Source organism: Nyctereutes procyonoides, unplaced genomic scaffold, assembly GCF_905146905.1.
Source record: "Nyctereutes procyonoides isolate TBG_1078 unplaced genomic scaffold, NYPRO_anot_genome, whole genome shotgun sequence".
In the NCBI taxonomy this organism is placed as follows: Eukaryota; Metazoa; Chordata; class Mammalia; order Carnivora; family Canidae; genus Nyctereutes; species Nyctereutes procyonoides.
This window is the reverse complement of record NW_026575140.1, coordinates 8,261,321-8,280,937: the sequence shown is the minus strand read 5'-3', so window position 1 is coordinate 8,280,937 and position 19,617 is coordinate 8,261,321. Positions and strand designations below refer to the sequence as shown.

Genomic DNA, 19,617 nt, shown 5'->3' with positions numbered 1-19,617 from the left:
CTGGGATCATGACCTGAGCTGAAACAAAGGATCTTAATAGAAATTTTGCCAAGGAAGACATGCAAATGGCCAGTAAGCACACGAGGGGCTGTTCAAGATCATTAGTCATTAGGGAAATGTGAGTCAAAAATCACAATAAGATACTACTTCATTCTCACCAGTAAGGCTATAATAACAGAAGAGAAGGAGGGCAAGAGGAGGAGGAGAAAGAAAAGAGGTCATGGTAGTGGTAGTGTTGGCCAGAGAGGATAAACTGGAATTCTCATAGTCTGCTGGTGGGAATGCAAAGTGGTGCTGCCACTTTGGAAAACAGTCTGACAGTGCCTCAAAAAGTTGAACATAGCACTATCATATGATTGAGCAATTTCACTCCCAGCTATATAGACCAAGAGAAGTGAAAACATATGTCCACGCAAAAACTTGTACTTGAATATCTATTAGCGGCATTGTTCACAAAAGCCAAAATGGGGAAACAATACACATTTCCACCAACTGACAAAATGTGGTATATCCATATAATAGAATACACTTGGAATTAAAAGGAATAAAGTACTGCTTCATGCAACAGCATGGATGAATCTTAAAAATATTCTGCTGGTGGGACGCCTGGTGGCTCAGTAATTGAGTGTCTGACTTCGGCTCAGGTCATGATGCTGGGGTCCCAGGATCAAGTTCCACATCGGGCTCCCTGCATGGAGCCTGCTTCTCCCTCTGCCTATGTCTCTGCCTCTCTCTCTCTCTCTTTGTGTCTCTGATGAATAAATAAATAAAATCTTTGAAAATATATATTCTGCTGGTGAAAAGGCAACTAAAGAAGACCATGTGTTACATGAGTGCATTTATATGAAATATCCAGAATGGGAAAATCTATAGAGATGGAAAATAGATTTCAGTGGTTACCTAAAGCTACTCTGGGGTCAGGCGGACAATAATATTCTCAGATCAGATCTGTGGTGATAGTTGCACAACACTGTGAATATACTAAAAGCACTGAGCTGAATACTTTAAATGTGTGAATTGTGTGGTACGTGAATTATATACCAATAAATCTGTTAAAAAGAAAAGAAGAGAAGAGAGAAAGAAAACCAGAGCTGGAAATGTTCCCAAATACTGCTCTAAAATTAAACACCCTCTTGTATCCTCTTGCTACCCAGTGACTTGTTGGATCGATTCAACTGTCCCAGATGTTTTCCTTATTTCCTGCCTTGGAGCTGTGCTCTGTAATTGAGTATTAGCAGAAAGTTAATAAAGACAACACATCCTTTGTTGTTAAACTTTACACAGTGTTTAGCATTTTCCTCCAACATACACATTTCCTCTGTTTTCCCACTGCAGCTGAGCTGCCAAAACCTTGTAGGGAAAATAATTACCCTTCTGCACCCCTTCCTGCTTTCATAACAGTCTCAATCTTTTGTTCATCATCAAGTGTTTATAGCAAACTAACATTTTGCTTGCCTTTCCAGGAGGTTTTAAATTACCAAACTGTTCACCAATTAGGGCCCCCCCCTTCCCCGCTTTGGGGGACAAGAATAGGAACAATAGCAGGATTCACTATTTCTGTATCTCTCAATTTTCTGGAGGCTAATTCACTTGCCAGAAAGATGTTGTTTTGCTTTCTTTTTCCTCGAAAAGCAATTTTTTTTTTTACTTCCCAGAAATACTATGAGGAATTTTTATCAAAGTTTAGTCATATTTAGTTCTATCCTTGACGCCACTTTCAACTTTTTCTGCTATTCCACACCCAACCATTTAACAATTTTTCATCACAATATTCCTTAGATGGTATGTGACTGAAGATAACCTTTCTGAAAGTTAGCTGGGCCCTGTTCTCTAAATCAGAACATTTGCTTTCTAGACTGCTTTATATAGTTTCTTCTTCCTATAATCTAAAACGACCTTGCCTATGAATATTAGAGAACAGAACATAAAAACTTTTTTTCATAAGTCTCTAAAAAAGGCATTAAAAAAAACAAAAATAGCATTATATTCACTAAGTCACCATGTCATATTTTATCTATAAGCAACTTAATTCTATATTTGTATGCCAGGTCTACCCTCTAAAGGTAGAGTAGAGAGGTATTGTGCCTCTCTCTCTCTCTCTTTTTTTAAGATTTTATTTATTTATTTGACAGAGAGAAGGCAGGGAAAGCACAAGCAAGGGGAGCGGCAGGCAGAGGGAGAAGCACACTCCACACCAAGCAGGGAGCCCAACACGGGGCTTGATCCCAGGACCCTGAGATTATGACCTGAGCAGAAGGCAGATGCTCAGCAGACTGAGCCACCGAGGTACTCCAATATCTTTTTTTTTAAATAGCAAATTAAATGAAAGTGTAGTAAACATCTTACTTTAGCAAAAGCTGAGTGTTGTAGAGGATGAGTTCTGAATTTTTCAGCATGCGTTTTATATCTACAAATTATTAATATCATACATAAAGTTTAAAACAAAAGTATTTGCCTTCTTACCTGAAAGAATATAACTTTTTTTTTTAAGATTTTATTTATTTATTCATGAGAGGCACATAGAGAGAGAGAGAGGCAGAGACACAGGCAGAGGGAGAAGCAGGCTCCACGCAGGGAGCCCTACGCAGGACTCAATCCCAGGTCTCCAGGATCACGCCCTGGGCCAAAGGTGGTGCTAAACCGCTGAGCCACCTGGGCTGCCCTGAAAGAATATAACTTAAGATTTACTCTACATTCTCATACGCTGCTAGAGGGAATGTAAAATAGTACAGTCACTTTGGCAGTTCTTCAAATGGTTAAACAGAGTTAATGTAAGACCTAGCAGTACACCCAACATAAATGAAGACATATGTATACACAAAGACTTGTACATGAATGTTTATAGCGGCATTGATCCTAACAGCCAAAATGTAAAAGCAACCCAAATACCCATGAAAGGATGAATTACAAAATACAGTCTATACCTACAAAAGGATAGTATTCAGCAATAAAAAGTAATAAAATGTTGGGGTACCTGGCTGGCTTAGTCAGTAGAGCATACAACTCTTGATCTCAGGGTTATGAGTTCATGCCATATTGAGTATAGAGATTACTTAAAAATAAAAAAAAATATGGGGTGCTTGGGTGGCTTAGTTAAACGTCTGCCTTCAGCTCAGGTCAAGACCCCAGGACCCTGAGATCAAGCCCCACAGGGAGTTCCTTGCTCACCTTGGAGCCTGCTTCTCTCTCTCCCTCTGCCCCTCCCCCTGCTGCTGCTTGTGCATGCTCTCTCTCAAATAAATAAATAAAATCTTTAAAAAAAAATTATTTTGTAAAGATTTTATTTACTTATTCATGAGAATACACAGAGAAGAGAGAGAGAGAGGGGGAGAGAGAGAGAGAGAGAGAGAGAGGCAGAGACACAGGCAGAGGGAGAAGCAGGCTCCATGCAGGGAGCCCGACGTGGGACTCGAGCCTGGGTCTCCAAACCACTGAACCACCCAGGCTGCCCCAAGATTTCACTCTTGTTGATGGTTGAGTAATATCATTGTGTATACTTATAATGTCTTCTTTATCCATTCATCAGTTGATGGACATTTAAAGCTGTTTTTAAAAAGAAAGATTTCCTCTACAGCCAAATGTCCATCAACTGATGAATAAACAAAATGTGACATATACATATAATGAATATTACTTAGCAATTAAAAGAGACAAAATATTGATATATGCAACAACCTGGGTAAACCTGAAAAACATTATGCTAAGAGAAGGGCACCTGGCTGGCTCAGTTGGTAGAGCATCGGACTCTTGATCTCAAGGTCATGAGTTCAAGCTCCATGTTGGGCATAGAGATTACTTAAACAAATACCATTATGCTAAGAGAGAAAAGCCAGCCACAAAAAATCACATGTTGCATGGTTCCCTCCCATGAAACAGCCACAAAAGGCAAATCTATATAGAGGTAGAAAGCAGATTAAGGGTTGCCTGGGGGCTGAGGGTAGGAACAAGAAGTGACTGTTTGGCATAGAGATCTTTTTGGGGTAATGGAAATGTTCTAAAATTGTATTGTAGCAATAGTTTCACAACTCTGTAAACTTACTAAAAATCATTAACTTGTACATTTAAAGTATCATTTTATGGTCTCTGTAAAGTATATCTCAAAAAAGATTTATTCTAAAAAAATTTTGAAGAGGCAAATAACCCAATTTTTTAAATGGGCAAAATATATGAATAGGCAATGTACAGAAGGGAAAATACGAATGAGCCAAGAACACAAAAAGATGTTCAACTCACTAGTAATAAGAAAACTAACTGTTAATTAAAACCACAATGCAGGGGATCCCTGGGTAGCGCAGCAGTTTGGCGCCTGCCTTTGGCCCAGGGCGCGATCCTGGAGACCTGGGATCGAATCCCACGTCGGGCTCCCAGTGCATGGAGCCTGCTTCTCCCTCTGCCTGTGTCTCTGCCTCTCTCTCTCTCTCTCTGCGTGTGACTATCATAAATAAATAAAATTAAAAAAAATTATAAAAAAAAAAAAAAAGAACACCAGAAAAAACCACAATGCACCTTCAAGTAGGAAGCAAGGGAAATGTGACCAGGGATAAGTAGATAGAAGATTTCAACTGAATCGGTAATGTTTAATTTCTTAAGCTGAGTGGTGGGCACATGAGTGTTTTACTATTCATTTTTTTGTATGTTTGAATTATTTCACGAAAAATTAAATACTTAATCTAAAATGTTTAATTTACTGCCACAGAAATGAGAAATGTAGAATTTTTTAAATTATTGATGAATAATTCACACGCCATAAAATTCACTCTTAATATGTATAAGCGGCTTTTAGTATATTCACAAGGGTGTATAACTATTACTACTGTCTAATTCCAGAACATTCTCCTTATCTCAAAAAGAAACTCCATCCCGGAGGATCCCTGGGTGGCTCAGTGGTTTAGCGCCTGCCTTTGGCCCAGGGTGTGATCCTGGAGTCCTGGGATCGAGTCCCGCGTCGGGCTCCGGGCATGGATGGAGCCTGCTTCTCCCTCCTCCTGTGTCTCTGCCTCTTTCTCTATGTCTATCATAAATAAATAAATAAATAAATCTTTAAAAAGAAACTCCATCCCTATTAACAGCCTTTCTTTTTTTTTTAAGATTTTATTTATTTATTCATGAGACACATACAGAGAGAGAGAGAGAGAGAGAGAGAGGCAGAGACACAGGCAGAGGGAGAAGCAGGCTCCATGCAGGGAGCCCGATGCGGAACTCGATCCCGGGACTCCAGGATCACGCCCTGGACCGAAGGCAGGTGCTAAACTGCTGAGCCACCCAGGGACCCCCAACAGCCTTTCTAATTCCCTATTTCCAGGCCCTAGCAACCAATAATCTTCTTTTTGTCTATGAATTTGCCTATTCTGAATACTCCATGTAAATGGAATCATACAATGTGTGGTCTTTTGTTTCTGGCTTTTTTTAATTTTTTTTTATTTTCTTTTTTTTTTTGGCTTTTTTTTTAAATTTAAAAATTGTTATTTTTAAATGTTTGTCCTGTGTTCCAGCATGTGTCCATACTTTATTCCTTTTTATGACTAAAAAATATTCCATTATATGGATACATCACATTTACTTATCCATTTATCAGTTGATGGACATTTGGGCTGTACCCACATTTTGGCTATTATGAATAATGCTGTAATGAACATCGATCCACAGGTTTGTGTCTGAATATGTTTCCATTTCTCTTGGGTATATACCTAAGAGTGGAATTACTATGTCATAGTAATAATTCCATGTTTAACTTTTTAAGGAACTGCCAAACTATTTTCCAAAGCACATGTACCTTTTTACATGGAATGTAATTTTAAAAGCTGTTTACTAGTGTGGATATTTTTAATAGTAAAATACTATTATAAATTTATTGAACTAAACTTTAAAGAATATTTTCAGGATTCCTGGGTGGCTCAGTGGTTTAGCGCCTGCCTTCAGCCCAGGGTGTGACCCTGGAGACCCAGGATTGAGTCCCATGTGGGGCTCCCTGCATGGAGCCTGCTTCTCTCACTGCCTGTGTCTCTGCCTCTCTCTCTCTGTGTGTCTCTCATGAATAAATAAATAAATAAAAATCTTAAAAAAAAAAAAAAGAAACTGTCGTAGGGAGAATATATTCACTTTTACATGTAATTTTATAAAACAATAAAAATCTGAAATTAAAAAAAAAGAAGAAGAAGATTTTCATCTGGCCCTAACACAATGGATTTCATTTTTGTCTAAAAATATATGTTTCATATACAGTTATAAGACTATAATCATAGAGAACATACTTTTTTTTCATTTTCAGTAACATATTTAGGTAGTCATTTGCAAGATTCATTTATTCAGACTTTTAATGATGGCATGATTACTATCAAAAATATATAAAGTAGATTCAATACTATCATACAGTTTTGAAAACCTATTGCATTTCAAATGTGTCTTCAAAAGACATGCTTTCATCAGTAGTATGTGCCAGTTAGAGAATCTAAACTGTTTAACATTCAGAGTAAATGATGAAATTGACAGTTTCAAAATGTAACAGTTTTTTATACTAAGAGCTTATAGTTTCCAGTTTCAAAGTGAAACAAATATTAATCATTTGGAATTCAAGATTAGTCATTCTAGTTCTTGAAGTACTGATTAAAAAGGCAAAACTATTTTAAAAGACTAAGTATAAAGATTAGCTAAAAAGATTAGTGACTCAAATTACCAACCTTATATACATCCTCAATACATCTATTAAGTTCTTCTTCTGTCACCAAAATGATCCCTGGCACCATGTCACTCTCTGGAATCTCTAGAGAACAAAAAACAAAATAACCCATATAACCCATACTTAGTACCTCACTGAATAGAACTCAGGACTCAAGAAAGAAAATTTTACTAGAAAGAGAGTTCTCTAAGTAACAGCTAAAATTACAGACTTGACATGGTTACTAATGTACAACATCAAATATAAAATTTCATGAAATCTATGATGCTAATGATTATAAACACTCATTATTATTTTATGTATCACTAAAAAATAAAAAACAAGTAACCTATGATACATTATGACTTAAAATTTTACTTGTATATTGAATGACTAAAAAATTGGGGATTGGATTTAGTGAAAACGACAGAGTTAATGGTTATGTTGAGGTGACTGGTAGAAAAGAATTTATTAAACTTTTCTCTACAGATGTGTTTAAAAATTTCCCTTTTAAAACTGGGACGCCTGGGTGGCTCAATGGTTGAGCGTCTCTGCCTTTGGCTCAAGTCAAGATCCCAGGGTCCTAGGAATAGACAAGTCAAATCTTTAAAAAAAAAAAAAGTGGTTGTTTTTTTAAGATTTTATTAGTTTATTCATGAGAGACACAGAGAGAGAGGCAGAGACACAGGCAGAGGAAGAAGCAGGCTCTGCACAGGGAGCGCAATGTGGGACCCAATCCAGGACCCCAGCATCAGGACCTGAACTGAAGGCAGACACAACCACTGAGCACTCAGGTACCCCAGAAAAAAGTTTTAAAATAGGGTGACAGTCTGGCTCAATCTGTGGAGCATCAGACTCTTTATCTCAGGATTCTGAGTTTGAGTCCCATATTGGGTGTACAGATTACTTAAAAATAAAATCTTGGGGATCCCTGGGTGGCTCAGTGGTTTAGTGCCTGCCTTTGGCCCAGGACGTGATCCTGAAGTCCTGGGATCGAGTCCCGTGTCAGGCTCCCAGGATGGAGCTTGCTTCTCCCTCTGCCTGTGTCTCTGCCCCCATCTCTCTCTTTCTATGTCTATCATGAATAGAGGTAAAATCTTTAAAAAAAATAAGAACAAATAAAAAATAAATAAATAAATATAAATAAATAAATAAATAAATAAATAAATAAATAAATAAATAAATAAAATCAATCTTAGGGCAACCCAGGTGGCTTGGTGGTTTGGTGCTACCTTCAGCCCAGGGCCTAATCCTGGAGACCTGGGATTGAGTCCCACGTCAGGCTCCCTGCAGGGAGCCTGCTTCTCCTTCTGCCTGTCTCTGCCTCTCTCGCTCTGTGTCCCTCATGAATAAATAAATAAAATCGTTTAAATAAATAAATAAATAAATAAATAAATAAATAATAATATTTTTTAATGCCTTTTTAAAGATTTTATTTATTCATGAGAGACACACAGAGAGAGGCAGAGACACAGGCAGAGGGGGAAGCAGGCTCCCTGCACGGAGCCTGGGCCGAAGGCAGGTGCTAAACCCTGAGCCACCCAGGGATCCCCTTAAAAAAATTCTTAATAGAGTTTTTAAGAAAGTATTAAAAGAAGGGAAGTGAATCAGGGAAAAAGTGGAATAGGTGATGGGGATTAAAGAATACATTTATTATGATGAGCACTGAATAAAACATAGAATTGTTAAATCACTATATTGGACATCCCAAACTAATATAACACTGTATGCTAACTAAATTGGAATGAAGATTAAAACACGTAATAAAAAAAAGTATTAAGAGAGTTCTTTTAAGTTTATTTAGACATACAGCTTTAATATATATCATTCCTTATATAAACCATATAATTGGGTAAATAAAATAAGGATTTCTTAAAACTTCACAAGAGAGTCCAACTCTTCTGAAACACTTCAGCACTATTACTGATATCCATATTTTGCCACAATATATTATCCTCTGTGCCACCAAGAGTGCAGGTGATGTGGTATTTCTTAAGAGTTCACCACTCTACTATTGTCTTCATGGTTTTTTTTCTAAGTTGCTGATGTCCATTCTACAAGTTTTTTTTTTTTTAAGATTTTTTATTTATTATTCATGAGAGACACAGAGAGAGAGAGAGAGAGAGAGAGAGAGAGAGAGAGGCAGAGACACAGGCAGAGGGAGAAACAGGCTCCATGCAGGGAGCCCAACTGGGACTTGATCCCGGGTCTCCAGGATCACGCCCTGGGCTGAAGGCAGTGCTAAACTGCTGAGCCACCCGGCAGCCCCATTCTACAAGTTTTAATGCTCATTTCCAGGCACAGACAATGCCATGATTGCTGCCTGGGAAACAATAATTGTGAGATGCATCTTGATATCAGAGTTGTTAAAATGTGAAAAATATTTCCAAAATTAAAGTTTTTTATGTGAAAAGCATGTGTACCTTAGAATTGATAAAATATGATAATTCATCATTATTGCCACATAGTCTTAAAAATGTGATACAATATGAAAAATGAAGTAAGAAAGCTTATCTTTTTGGATTGTTTTTCCAGTGGCAACGATGGGCTATCTATCTAAAACCAATCAGACTACTAGATAGTCCTTTTTTGTTAGCCACAGATTATCAATGCAAAACATGCAGTTGGTGTTATAAATATAACCTAACACATGAAGAAAGGCCTGGCGAACAGATGTCCAATAAATATTCCTAAAATGAATGAACAAGGTCCAGGATGAAAATAATTGATCAACAAATGGACTGAATCTAGGCCTCCCAAGAATAGTGCTTTTAGACCAGCGCTCAAACTTGAACACTCATTTGAATTACCCAGAAGGGTCTATTAAAACACAGATTGTTGGGACCCATACCAGCACTTATGATTCAGTAGGTCTGGGGAGAACCCATTTATATTTCTAATAAATAATAATAAAGTTGCATTTCTTTTTTTAAAAAATATGCAAAGCTGCTACAATCCTTTTTTTTTTTTAAGATTTTTTAAATTTATTTACTCATGAGAGACACACAGAGAGAGAGAGAGGCAGGCAGAGACACAGGCAGAGGGAGAAGCAGGCTCCATGCAGGGAACCCGACATGGGACTCGATCCTGGGTCTCCAGGATCAGGCCCTGGACTGAAGGTGGCGCTAAACCGCTGAGCCACCCAGGCTGCCCTAAAGTTGTATTTCTAATAAATTCCCAAGGTGATGCTGATGCTGCTAGCCCTAGGACCACACTATAAGAACCACTGCCACAGACTAGAACACATCAGTTACAGACAAGAGAATAAATAAATTAGTAATGAGGTATTAGTCTTAGTACATGAAAATTAGATTTATAAGAAATCTTAGGCCCTAATACTGAAGTCCAACAGAAATAATACTTCAAGGGGCTCAACTGGCTCAGTCAACAGAGCATGAGACTTTTGATCTTGGGGTTGTGAATTCAAGTCCCAGGTTAGGTGCAAAAATTACTTAAAAATAAAAATCTTTAGGGGTGTCTGGGTGGCTCAATCAGTTAAGTGTCTGCCTTTGGCTCAGGTCATGACATCAAGCCCCATGGCAGGCTCCCTGCTCAGCTAAGGAGCCTGTCTCTCCCTCTCCCTCCTGCTCATGTTCTCTCTCTCTCTCAAACAAATAAATAAATATATAAAATCTTTTAAATAAATAAAATTTACCTTGGGGTGGTGAGCTAGAGAGCCTCATGCTCAGGGGGTAGACTGTACTTAATTTTTTTTAATCTTAAGAAAATAGGAGCGGGGGGGGGGGGGCGATCCCTGGGTAGCTCAGCGGTTTGGCACCTGCCTTTGGCCTAGGACACGATCCTGGAGTTCCGGGATCGAGTCCTGCATCAGGCTCCCGGCATGGAGCCTGCTTCTCCCTCTGCCTGTGTCTGCCTCTCTCTCTCTCTCTCTCTCTCTCTCTCTCTCTCTCTCTGTGTCTACCATGAATAAATAAATAAATAAAATATTTTTAAAAAAATAGGAGAAAGAAAAACTCTTTTTTTCTTTTTCTTTTTTTTTAAATTTTATTTATTCATTCTGAGAGACACAGAGAGAGAAAGAGGCAGAGACACAGGCAGAAGGAAAAGCAGGCTCCATGTAGAGAGCCCGACACGGGACTCAATCCCGAGTCTCCAGGATCACGCCCCGGGCCAAAGGCAGGCGCCAAACCACTGAGCCACCCAGGCTGCCCAAGAAAAGCTCCTCTTTATAAAAGCTCCCCTAATCTGATGGAGACTAAGAAAAAAAATTGTCATCCTATGTAGTATTGCTGCTGAAATGTTTCATCTGGATCTAATCATGAGGAAACAATTAGACATACAAATTACAGAACATTTTATAATCAAGGCTCTTCAAAAATATCATGAGGACAGATGCCATCCATCCTCAATGTGGCCTGGGTACCCGGCCCGAACCCCACCATGGAGTGCTGCTAAGGCTGGGAGAACAAGGACCTGAACCAGGACAGAGAGGACCGGCAGCTGCTGCTGGACCTAGTGGCCTGGCCCCCCTTTCGAAGCCCTCACTGGAGCTAAGCCCAACTACCACAGCCTGCTTACACAGATGAGCAGGCCCTGCTCTCCCCCCCATCCTTGCTCTGACAGCCAGCAACATCACTGACTTGTCTGCTGTGGATTCCCGGGGCGTGGAGCAGCACAAGTACATGGATCCGGCAAGGCAGTACAGCACCTGCTTGGTTGTGCTGAACATCAGCCTGACCCACTGAAAGAAGCTGCTGCTGCCATCATCTCTCACCAGGCAGCTCCACCAAGTGCAGGCCAGAGAGCCCATCCCCTTCTCCGACTCACAGCAGGTCTCCAGGACAATTGCTTAAGCCTATAGTGTACTTTCTCAGATCTGAGTGGATAGAAGAGGCACAGTGTGGGGGGATGCACAGTTTGGGATTCATGTAGAAGAATGATCCTGGAATAACTCTTCTTTCTCTCTTCAGCCTGACTCTACTCTGCCTCTCCTATCCCTCAGCCTCACACTGTGGCTCATAGTACCCTAACCTGCTACTCATCACAGAAAAGAGTATAGAGAAGAGTGAGGCTCGAAGCCTCAGCAAACAAGGATAGCACAAGGAAGGGCAGAACCATTTGGGACTGGCCTTCAAAGCCCTCTCCAAGATAGGGGGTCAAAAGATTGGGCCTAGTAGGTCTTCACTGTCACTCGGAAGGTGGAGGTAGCACTGTGAAGGTGATCCTTTTGGAGCCTATGGAGTCCCCTTCCCATCCTTTCTCTTGACCTCACTCCTGTCCCCCTGTCCCTGTCTTAGCACTCACATGCATCTCACTAGGGTTTGTGACTGCAGTCTGGATGAGCTTCTATTCAAATGAATTGAGTCTGTATTTCTAGCATCCTGGGTTTTTACACGTTTGGAGTTTTGGAGTTTTGTTTTGGCTTGTCACCCTCAATAAAGAAAGTGTATTCATCTGGAAAAAAAAAAATGTCATAGTGGGATCCCTGGGTGGCGCAGCGGTTTGGCGCCTGCCTTTGGCCCAGGGCGCGATCCTGGAGACCCGGGATCGAGTCCCACGTCAGGCTCCTGGTGCATGGAGCCTGCTTATGTCTCTGCCTCTCTCTCTCTCTCTCTCTCTCTCTCTTTCTGTGTGACTACCATAAATAATAAATAAAAATTAAAAAAATAAAAATAAAAAAATGTCATAGTGAAAAACAAAAGACTAGGGTGTGGGACCCAGGAAATATAACAAAATCCCCTACCCCTGGACAAGCAGAGCAGGACTAACTCCATTTTGTGCTGCACCGGCCACCTCCTGTATCACCCCCACATGACCTGCTTATTGCTTAAGGCGCTGCCCCACCCTAGTCAAGCCGCTGGGCACACCCTAATCGGAAATCGGCTCATAACAATGTAACCCCCACCTTGTGCCTGCCAAAGTGCCCCCCAATTCTGACCAAAGTAATAGGCCAGTTCAAATGAATACTATAGTGTAAAATGTAATTCAATCAGCCACCTGCGTGCAGACGGACATGACTATGCAACTTTCTGCGTATGTTACAATCCCATTGGCCAATGGCCCCTATAAAGCTGCTACCCCTCTTAGTCTCGGGGTCCGAGTCCCTGCTCCACTGTGTCGGGTATACTTGGATCCAAGCTCGAGCTTGTAAATAAACCCTCATGTGTTTGCATCGATGTCGGCTCCTTGGAGGTTTCTCAGATTTGCAATCTTGGGCACAACATAGGGAACTACTCTACATTAATGCAAACTAAAAAGATAAAACCAGTAAGTGAAATGCATGATTCTTGGCTGGATTCTTGATTTTAAAAAACAGCTACAGGGATGCCTGGGTAGCTAAGTTGGTTAAGTGCCTGCCTTAGGTTCATGTCATGATTCCAGTGTCCTGGGATCAAGCCCCGCATTGGACTCCTGGCTCAGTGGAATCTGTTTCTCCCTCTGTTCCTCGCCCTGCTCGTGATCTCTCTCTCTTTCAAATAAATAAAACAAATCTAAATAAATAAATATAATAAAAAATATTACAGAGAAAATTCTTGAAAAAATTTGAGAAATTTGAATCAAGTGTGCACATTTTTTTTAACTTTATGTATTTTTTTTAACTTTATGTATTTTTAAGTAATCTCTATGCTCAACATGGGACTCAAACTCATGACCCCAGGATCAAGAGCTGCATGCTCTTCCAGCTGAGCCAGTCAGGCACCCTGAATCAAGTCTGTATATTAGATGATGCCTACAGCTAAGTCTCAAGCGCTTCAGAAAAATGTACACCTATAAAAAGAGAAAGATAAAGTGAATATGGCCAAAATGGTCAATCCGGGTAAGGTGTATAAAGGTGGTTCAATGTACTCTCCCTGGAACTTCTGTGAGGTGGATTTTTCAAAATGAAAAGTTGGGGGCAAAAGACAGCAAAACTAAAATCACTGCAATGCTATAGACTTACATCATTTAAATCTGAAACACTGAGGAAGATGCTTGAGAAGGATACCCAATCACCAGACTTCCTTCTTTACCTGCTGTATTTAAACATCGATGGAGAGGAGTTAGCAGTGGCTGAAGCAAATATCTTGAAGCCAATTGTGGGCGTTCTCTTGACATCGTTATAAAAGTAGTGGTGGCAACTCTTTGAAACTGTCGTACTGTCAATTTATCTTGAAAGTGAAATAAATCTAGAATCTACAAGGAAAAGTACATGAGGTAAATACAAGACTCTTTGCAAAGAACAGTGCATTAACGAGAGAAAGGACTAACGTCTTTAGATTTAAAAAAATATATTAAAAAATTTTTAAAATAAAAAATAAAAAACTTACTGCAATAATACTGATCCAACAGAATTTTTTTTTTAAATTTAACAACCCAGGGGATCCCTGGGTGGCGCAGCGGTTTGGCGCCTGCCTTTGGCCCAGGGCGCGATCCTGGAGACCTGGGATCGAATCCCACATCGGGCTCCCTGCATGGAGCCTGCTTCTCCCTCTGCCTGTGTCTCTGCCTCTTTCTCTCTCTGTGTCTCTCGTGAATAAATAAATAGAATCTATAAATAAATTATTTATTTATTTATTTATTTATTTATTTATAGACATTAACTGCAGCATGATTTGTAGTAGCAAAAGAATGGAAACAACTTATGCCCATTAACAGAAGGCTAAATAAATTATGGTAGATTAATATGGTGAAATACTACATAGCCATGAAAAGAATGAGGTAACTATATGAAATGATTCTAGATGAAATGATCTCCAAGATACACTGTTAAGTTAAAGAAGCAAAATGAAAAACAGTGTGTGTAGTACATTATTACTTGGATAAAGATTGGAATATATATACAGATACATATATAATTGGATACACATTAATATACAGAATATTGCCAGACAATAAATAAGACATTGGTAACAGTGACTACTTCTGAGGGACTAGAAACCAAATGAGATGAAGATTTATTTTTCTGTTTACTCTTCTGTGCTTTTTAAGTTGAATACCATGTTAATTTACCTTGTTTACTTAATACCTGCTTTTTTTTTAACTAATTAAAAACACACAGAAAAGATAATGAACAAGATGAAATTTTAGTTTCTTATTCCAGCTCTTAAGAGCAAGCTGGGGGGGCAGCCCAGGTGGCTCATGGGCAGCCTGGGTGGCTCAGCAGTTTAGCGCCACCTTCAGCCCAGGGCCTGATCCTGGAGTCCCGGGATTGAGTCCCACATTGGGCTGCCCGCATGGAGCCTGCTTCTCTCTCTGCCTGTGTCTCTACCTCCCTCTGTCTCTCATGAATAAATAAATAAAATTAAAAAAAAAAAAAAGAGCAAGCTGGGCTACTCATTTGACAATAGGGAGGCATTCTTAAACGTAACAATTAGATGGGTCTCTTCCATAGGTGTTTATTCACTTATTAACAAGGCCTGTCACCAAACAAAAAAAACTATTATATTGCTTTTACCTCCACCTTAGAGAAGCATTAGAGTCTCCTTTCTGTGAATAAGCAGATAATCCTCACACAGTGAGAAGAAACACAAGTGTTTACCTGGGGGCAGATATCCCTGTAGTAATCCTCTGGTGAAAGAGACTGCTGGGGACAAGAGGCCAAAATCTTTGCAATCAAGTCACACTTCTTCCAATCAGCAGCCGCTGCCTCAGCGTCACTCCCACCAGCGACCCCAGCTGTCAGTGATGGACAGAGATGTCAAAAACTCCTACTAGTTCCCTCATACAGTCCTTAAAATTTCAGCAAAAGTGTTTTTCTCTACTAAAAATTGTTTATTTCTTTAATAAGATAATCTACCCCTTGGCACTTTCCACGTTGGTTTCTGGAAGTTCAGAGGAAAAAAGAGCACTTATTCATTATAATGTTATTATTGACAGAAGTTGAATAGTAGCTACTTCTCAGTGTCTATTACTTTATTATTATTATTATTATTATTATTATTATTATTATTATTATGTCTCTTTATATTCGTCATGTCATTTAAACTGCCTTAAACCAAAGCTATACAGTAACAGGTACCAGATTTACCTTACCACTTTAAATCACTGGAAAACTGGACAAACTTTATAAACAATAGTTTTCAGACACTGGACAAGTAGCCCAGGACAATGACCTCTGAGACAAAAAAAAAAGCAAACAAGGTGAGCTCCATGAATGCCCTAGCCTACTGCTTAGAGAGAGCTTGGAGGCCACAGCACATCAAAGGGGAACCCAAACAAAGCCTGGCATCTTGTTCAGTTAAAGAAACATGGTTCAGAGTTCAGGGAGGCTAAGGCAACTAGAATTTTCAGAGTAAAATACCAGAAAAGAGGTATGTAAAGAGAGAGCTCCAGAGATCTGCAGAGGTGTCCTCTTTCAAATCTTTAGTATAGTATATAACCTGTGTATATGTGCAAATAAACAAAAAAACCACAAAACAAACAAACAAACAAAAACAAGGCTGAGGCAAGAACCACCAGAAAGAAGTAGGGGAAAAAGTCCCTAAAGTTCACAAGGGCTGGAAACAGGTTGTGTTCCCACTAGTGTGCATGGAAAGGCCTTCTAATATATACACAGGGCATTAAGTAAAATCTCAGAATGCTATTGGCTTAGAAGTGCGGCCAAATTACCTCAGATTAAAGGTTATTCTAGGGACGCCTGGCTCAGCAGGGAGTCTGCTTCTCCCTCTCTCTTTGCCCCTCCCCTCCACTTGTGCTCTCTCTCTCTCTCTCTCTCTCTCTTTTAAAAAAAAATCTGTAATGAAAATACACTGGATGGGATTAACAGCAGATTAAACACCGCAGAAGAAAAAAATCAGTAAACCTGAACACATAGCAAAAGAAATCACCCAAAATGAAACACAGAAAGACTGAAAAACAAAACAAAACCAAACAAAAAAACACAGAGCATCAGTAACTTATAGGACAACATTAAGTATAATATTAGGTGTAATTCAAATTCCAAAAAGAGAGAAGAGAGGTACCTCGCTTGCTCAGTGGGTAGAGCATTCAACTCTTGATCTCAGGCATTGTGAGTTCAAGCCCCACATTGGGGCTCAAATTTTTTAAAAAAACAGTTTTAGAGAGAAGAGAGGATAGAAAAAATTTTGAAGACAATGTCTAAACAATTTCCAAATATGATAAAAACTATAAAACTCAGCTCTAACAAGCTCAAGAAATGTTAAGCAGAAAAAAAGAAGAAAATCACCCACACCAAGGAATATCATAATCAACTTCTAAAAACCAGTGACAAGGAGAAAATGCTTAAAAGTAACCAGAAAAAGAAAGATCTATCACATGAGGGGAACGAAGACAAAAATGACGGCAAAAATATTTTTGAAAGGAAGGTGAGGGGTCCCTGGATAGCTCAGTGGTTTGGCGACTGCCTTCGGCCCAGGGCATGATCCTGGCGTCCTGGGATCGAGTCCCACATCAGGCTCCCTGCGTGGAGCCTGATTCTCCCTCTGCTTGTGTCTCTGCCCCTCTCTCTCTTTCTGTGTCTCTCATGAATAAATAAATAAAATCTTAAAAAAAAAAAAAGGAAGGTGAAATAAAGACTTTTTCAGATAAACAAAAGCTAAAGGAATTCACTGCCAGCAGACCTGCACTATAAGAAATGCTGAAGTTCTTCAGGCAGAAGGAAATTTGAATTAAAATTTGGATTTACACAAAGAAATGAAGAACACCAGAAATGGCAAATGTGTGAGTAAATATAAATTGCCTCAAATCAGTTTTGAGAAGAAACAAGATTTAAATAGATAACAAAAAAATATATACATGCATAAGTAGAGGGGGAAAAAGCTCATAGCAAAAAATAGGGCTCTAAGCGTCTTACAGCAGCTCTCTAATTTGCATAACCTTGGATAAACTCTAACTTTTCTTCAGAAAAAGATTTGCAAGGACCTATTTGCATGTAGCAACTTCTCTCAAGTAACTGATAATTTTTTCATTTTATTAGCCCTAGAAGCAAAGGCCAGCAGAACTAGGGAGGAAACATCAGAGTCACTTTAGACCAAATCTATCAACCATGTTGACTTCACCTGTCTGATAGGACCAAGGTACATTTACCACACTAGAAATGGAAAATAAAGATTGATTTTTGTCTCTCCTCTTCCCTCCCCACATATCCAGCCCTTCATTAAGTTCTGGCAATGCTAGCTCTTTAAAAAAATAATAATAATAATAATTAGTTGAGAGAAAGAGAGAGAGAGAGTGCATGCTCAAGCAGGGGGAAGAGCAGAGGGAGAGGGAGAAAGAACCTGAAGCAGACTCCACACTGAGCACAGAACTGGACTCAGGGCCCAATCCCATGACCCTGAGATCATAACCAGATCTGAAATCAAGAGTGGGATGCCTAACCAACTGAGCCACCCAGGTGTCCCTGGAATGCTACCTCTTAAATACCTCTTACAGTCATTCCTTTTTCTCCATTTCTATGGCCACTGCACTGATCCAAGCCACTGAGACCTCTCAGATGACTGCTTAACTGATCTCCCTGCTTCTGCTCTTACCCAACCTATTCTTCACAATACATCCAGATAGGTATTTCTAAAATGTAGGTTTTGGGACACCTGGGTGACTCAGCGATTGAGCGTCTGCCTTCAGCCCAGAGCATGATCCTGGGGTCCCAGGATCAAGTCCCACATCAGGCTCCCTGCATGGAGCCTGCTTCTCTCTCTGCCTGTGTCTCTGTCTCTCCCTCTGTGTATCTCTCATGATTAAATAAATTTTTAAAATCTTTAAAAATAAATAAACTGTAGATTTGATCCAACTTCTCTCCTTCTTAAAACCTTCCATGGTTTCTCATTGCCCTCAGAATAAAGTTCAAAATCTTGAACACCACACTCTGCCCTCACTGCTTTACCCACACTGAAACTTCTTCAAAAACACTATGCTTTTTCTAAGTCTGTTCCTTCATACATGCTATTCTCTTTGCCTATGTGTTAGTCTTCTCTCACTGTCAGCTAATAAAGTCCTACTCAGCCTTCAGGGCCCAGTATAAATATCATTTCCATCAAGAAGCACTAAGTGTGTGGTAATTTGTTACAGCAGCAATAGGAAATGAATGCGCATGGGATATGGGAGATAAGGGACTAAACACAGAAGAAAGGCAAAGGAATCACCAGGATAAAAGTGAAGGGAGATCCCAGGAGGTTTGCTGTCCAAGAGATAACTAGTCCAGATTAGAGAAGACTCAGACAGAGATGTCTCCAAGAAGACCAAACCAACAGAATATTGGGTGTATTTGAAAGGAGACTTAAACTGTGAGAGAATCTGAGATTAGTGAGAGGTACATAAAAAACCTAGCAAACAAGTGGTTATTAACTGCAAGAAGTACAAAAGTTATGTAAAAAGAAAAGTAGTCATGGCATATTATACAACCCAGCTGTAAATAATAATTACACTGTTAGAAGAACATGAACACTGACTATTAACCTAACCAAAATTAGGACATGACTATTTAGGAGATGGAGTATGTCTGAGGGGAGTGGTGATAGAGCTCTAAAAGAGAGCAAAATCCTCTTCCACATGTGGTGAGAAGATGATAAACGCTGCCTAAAATGAAAAAAATTTAAAAGGTTCTATAAATGCCTTAGAGGTAAATACCAAAAGAAACCTGCTAAAAGAGGTCAAAGTGCTTGCTTCTGGGTAAGGGAGATGGACTGGAATGGGGCCAAGGACTATTTTTCTCCGTAAGCCTTATACACCAATTTGACTCTTTATGTACAAGAATAATTTTGTTGAAAAAATTAAAAAATGTAAATTAAAAACGACTACCATGCTTAGCATGATAATCAACATTTTTCTATTCCTGTGGACTTAGAGAATATAATTGAGGAAATGAATCCACAATTTCATTCTGAAGTGTGCATCTCTAAGGTCTCTCCAGCTTCAGAGAAGTGTTTTGTATTTTAAGCCCTGAAGTGAAGTACTCCTAGTGCCCTGGCACAAAGCCCTTTCCCCTGGGGAATTTCACATTTTCTTGAGGTTTTTTTTTTCTTAATATTTTTATTTATTTATTCATGAGAGGCACAGAGAGAGAG

At 39.4% G+C, this 19,617-nt stretch overlaps 1 protein-coding gene and 1 pseudogene across 1 annotated transcript in view; one reads left to right on the top strand and one right to left on the bottom strand.

The window, feature by feature from the left end:
• Positions 1–19,617, bottom strand: part of TANGO6 (transport and golgi organization 6 homolog) — a 210,878-nt gene that overhangs the window by 174,507 nt on the left and 16,754 nt on the right. The window contains exons 5-7 of the mRNA XM_055306190.1: positions 15,135–15,271; positions 13,627–13,789; positions 6,678–6,760 (exon numbers count right to left, since the gene is read on the bottom strand). Coding sequence (XP_055162165.1) covers positions 6,678–6,760; positions 13,627–13,789; positions 15,135–15,271 — 383 coding nt within the window. The remainder of the gene's footprint in view (positions 1–6,677; positions 6,761–13,626; positions 13,790–15,134; positions 15,272–19,617) is intronic.
• Positions 11,057–11,556, top strand: LOC129497133 (ragulator complex protein LAMTOR1-like; annotated as a pseudogene).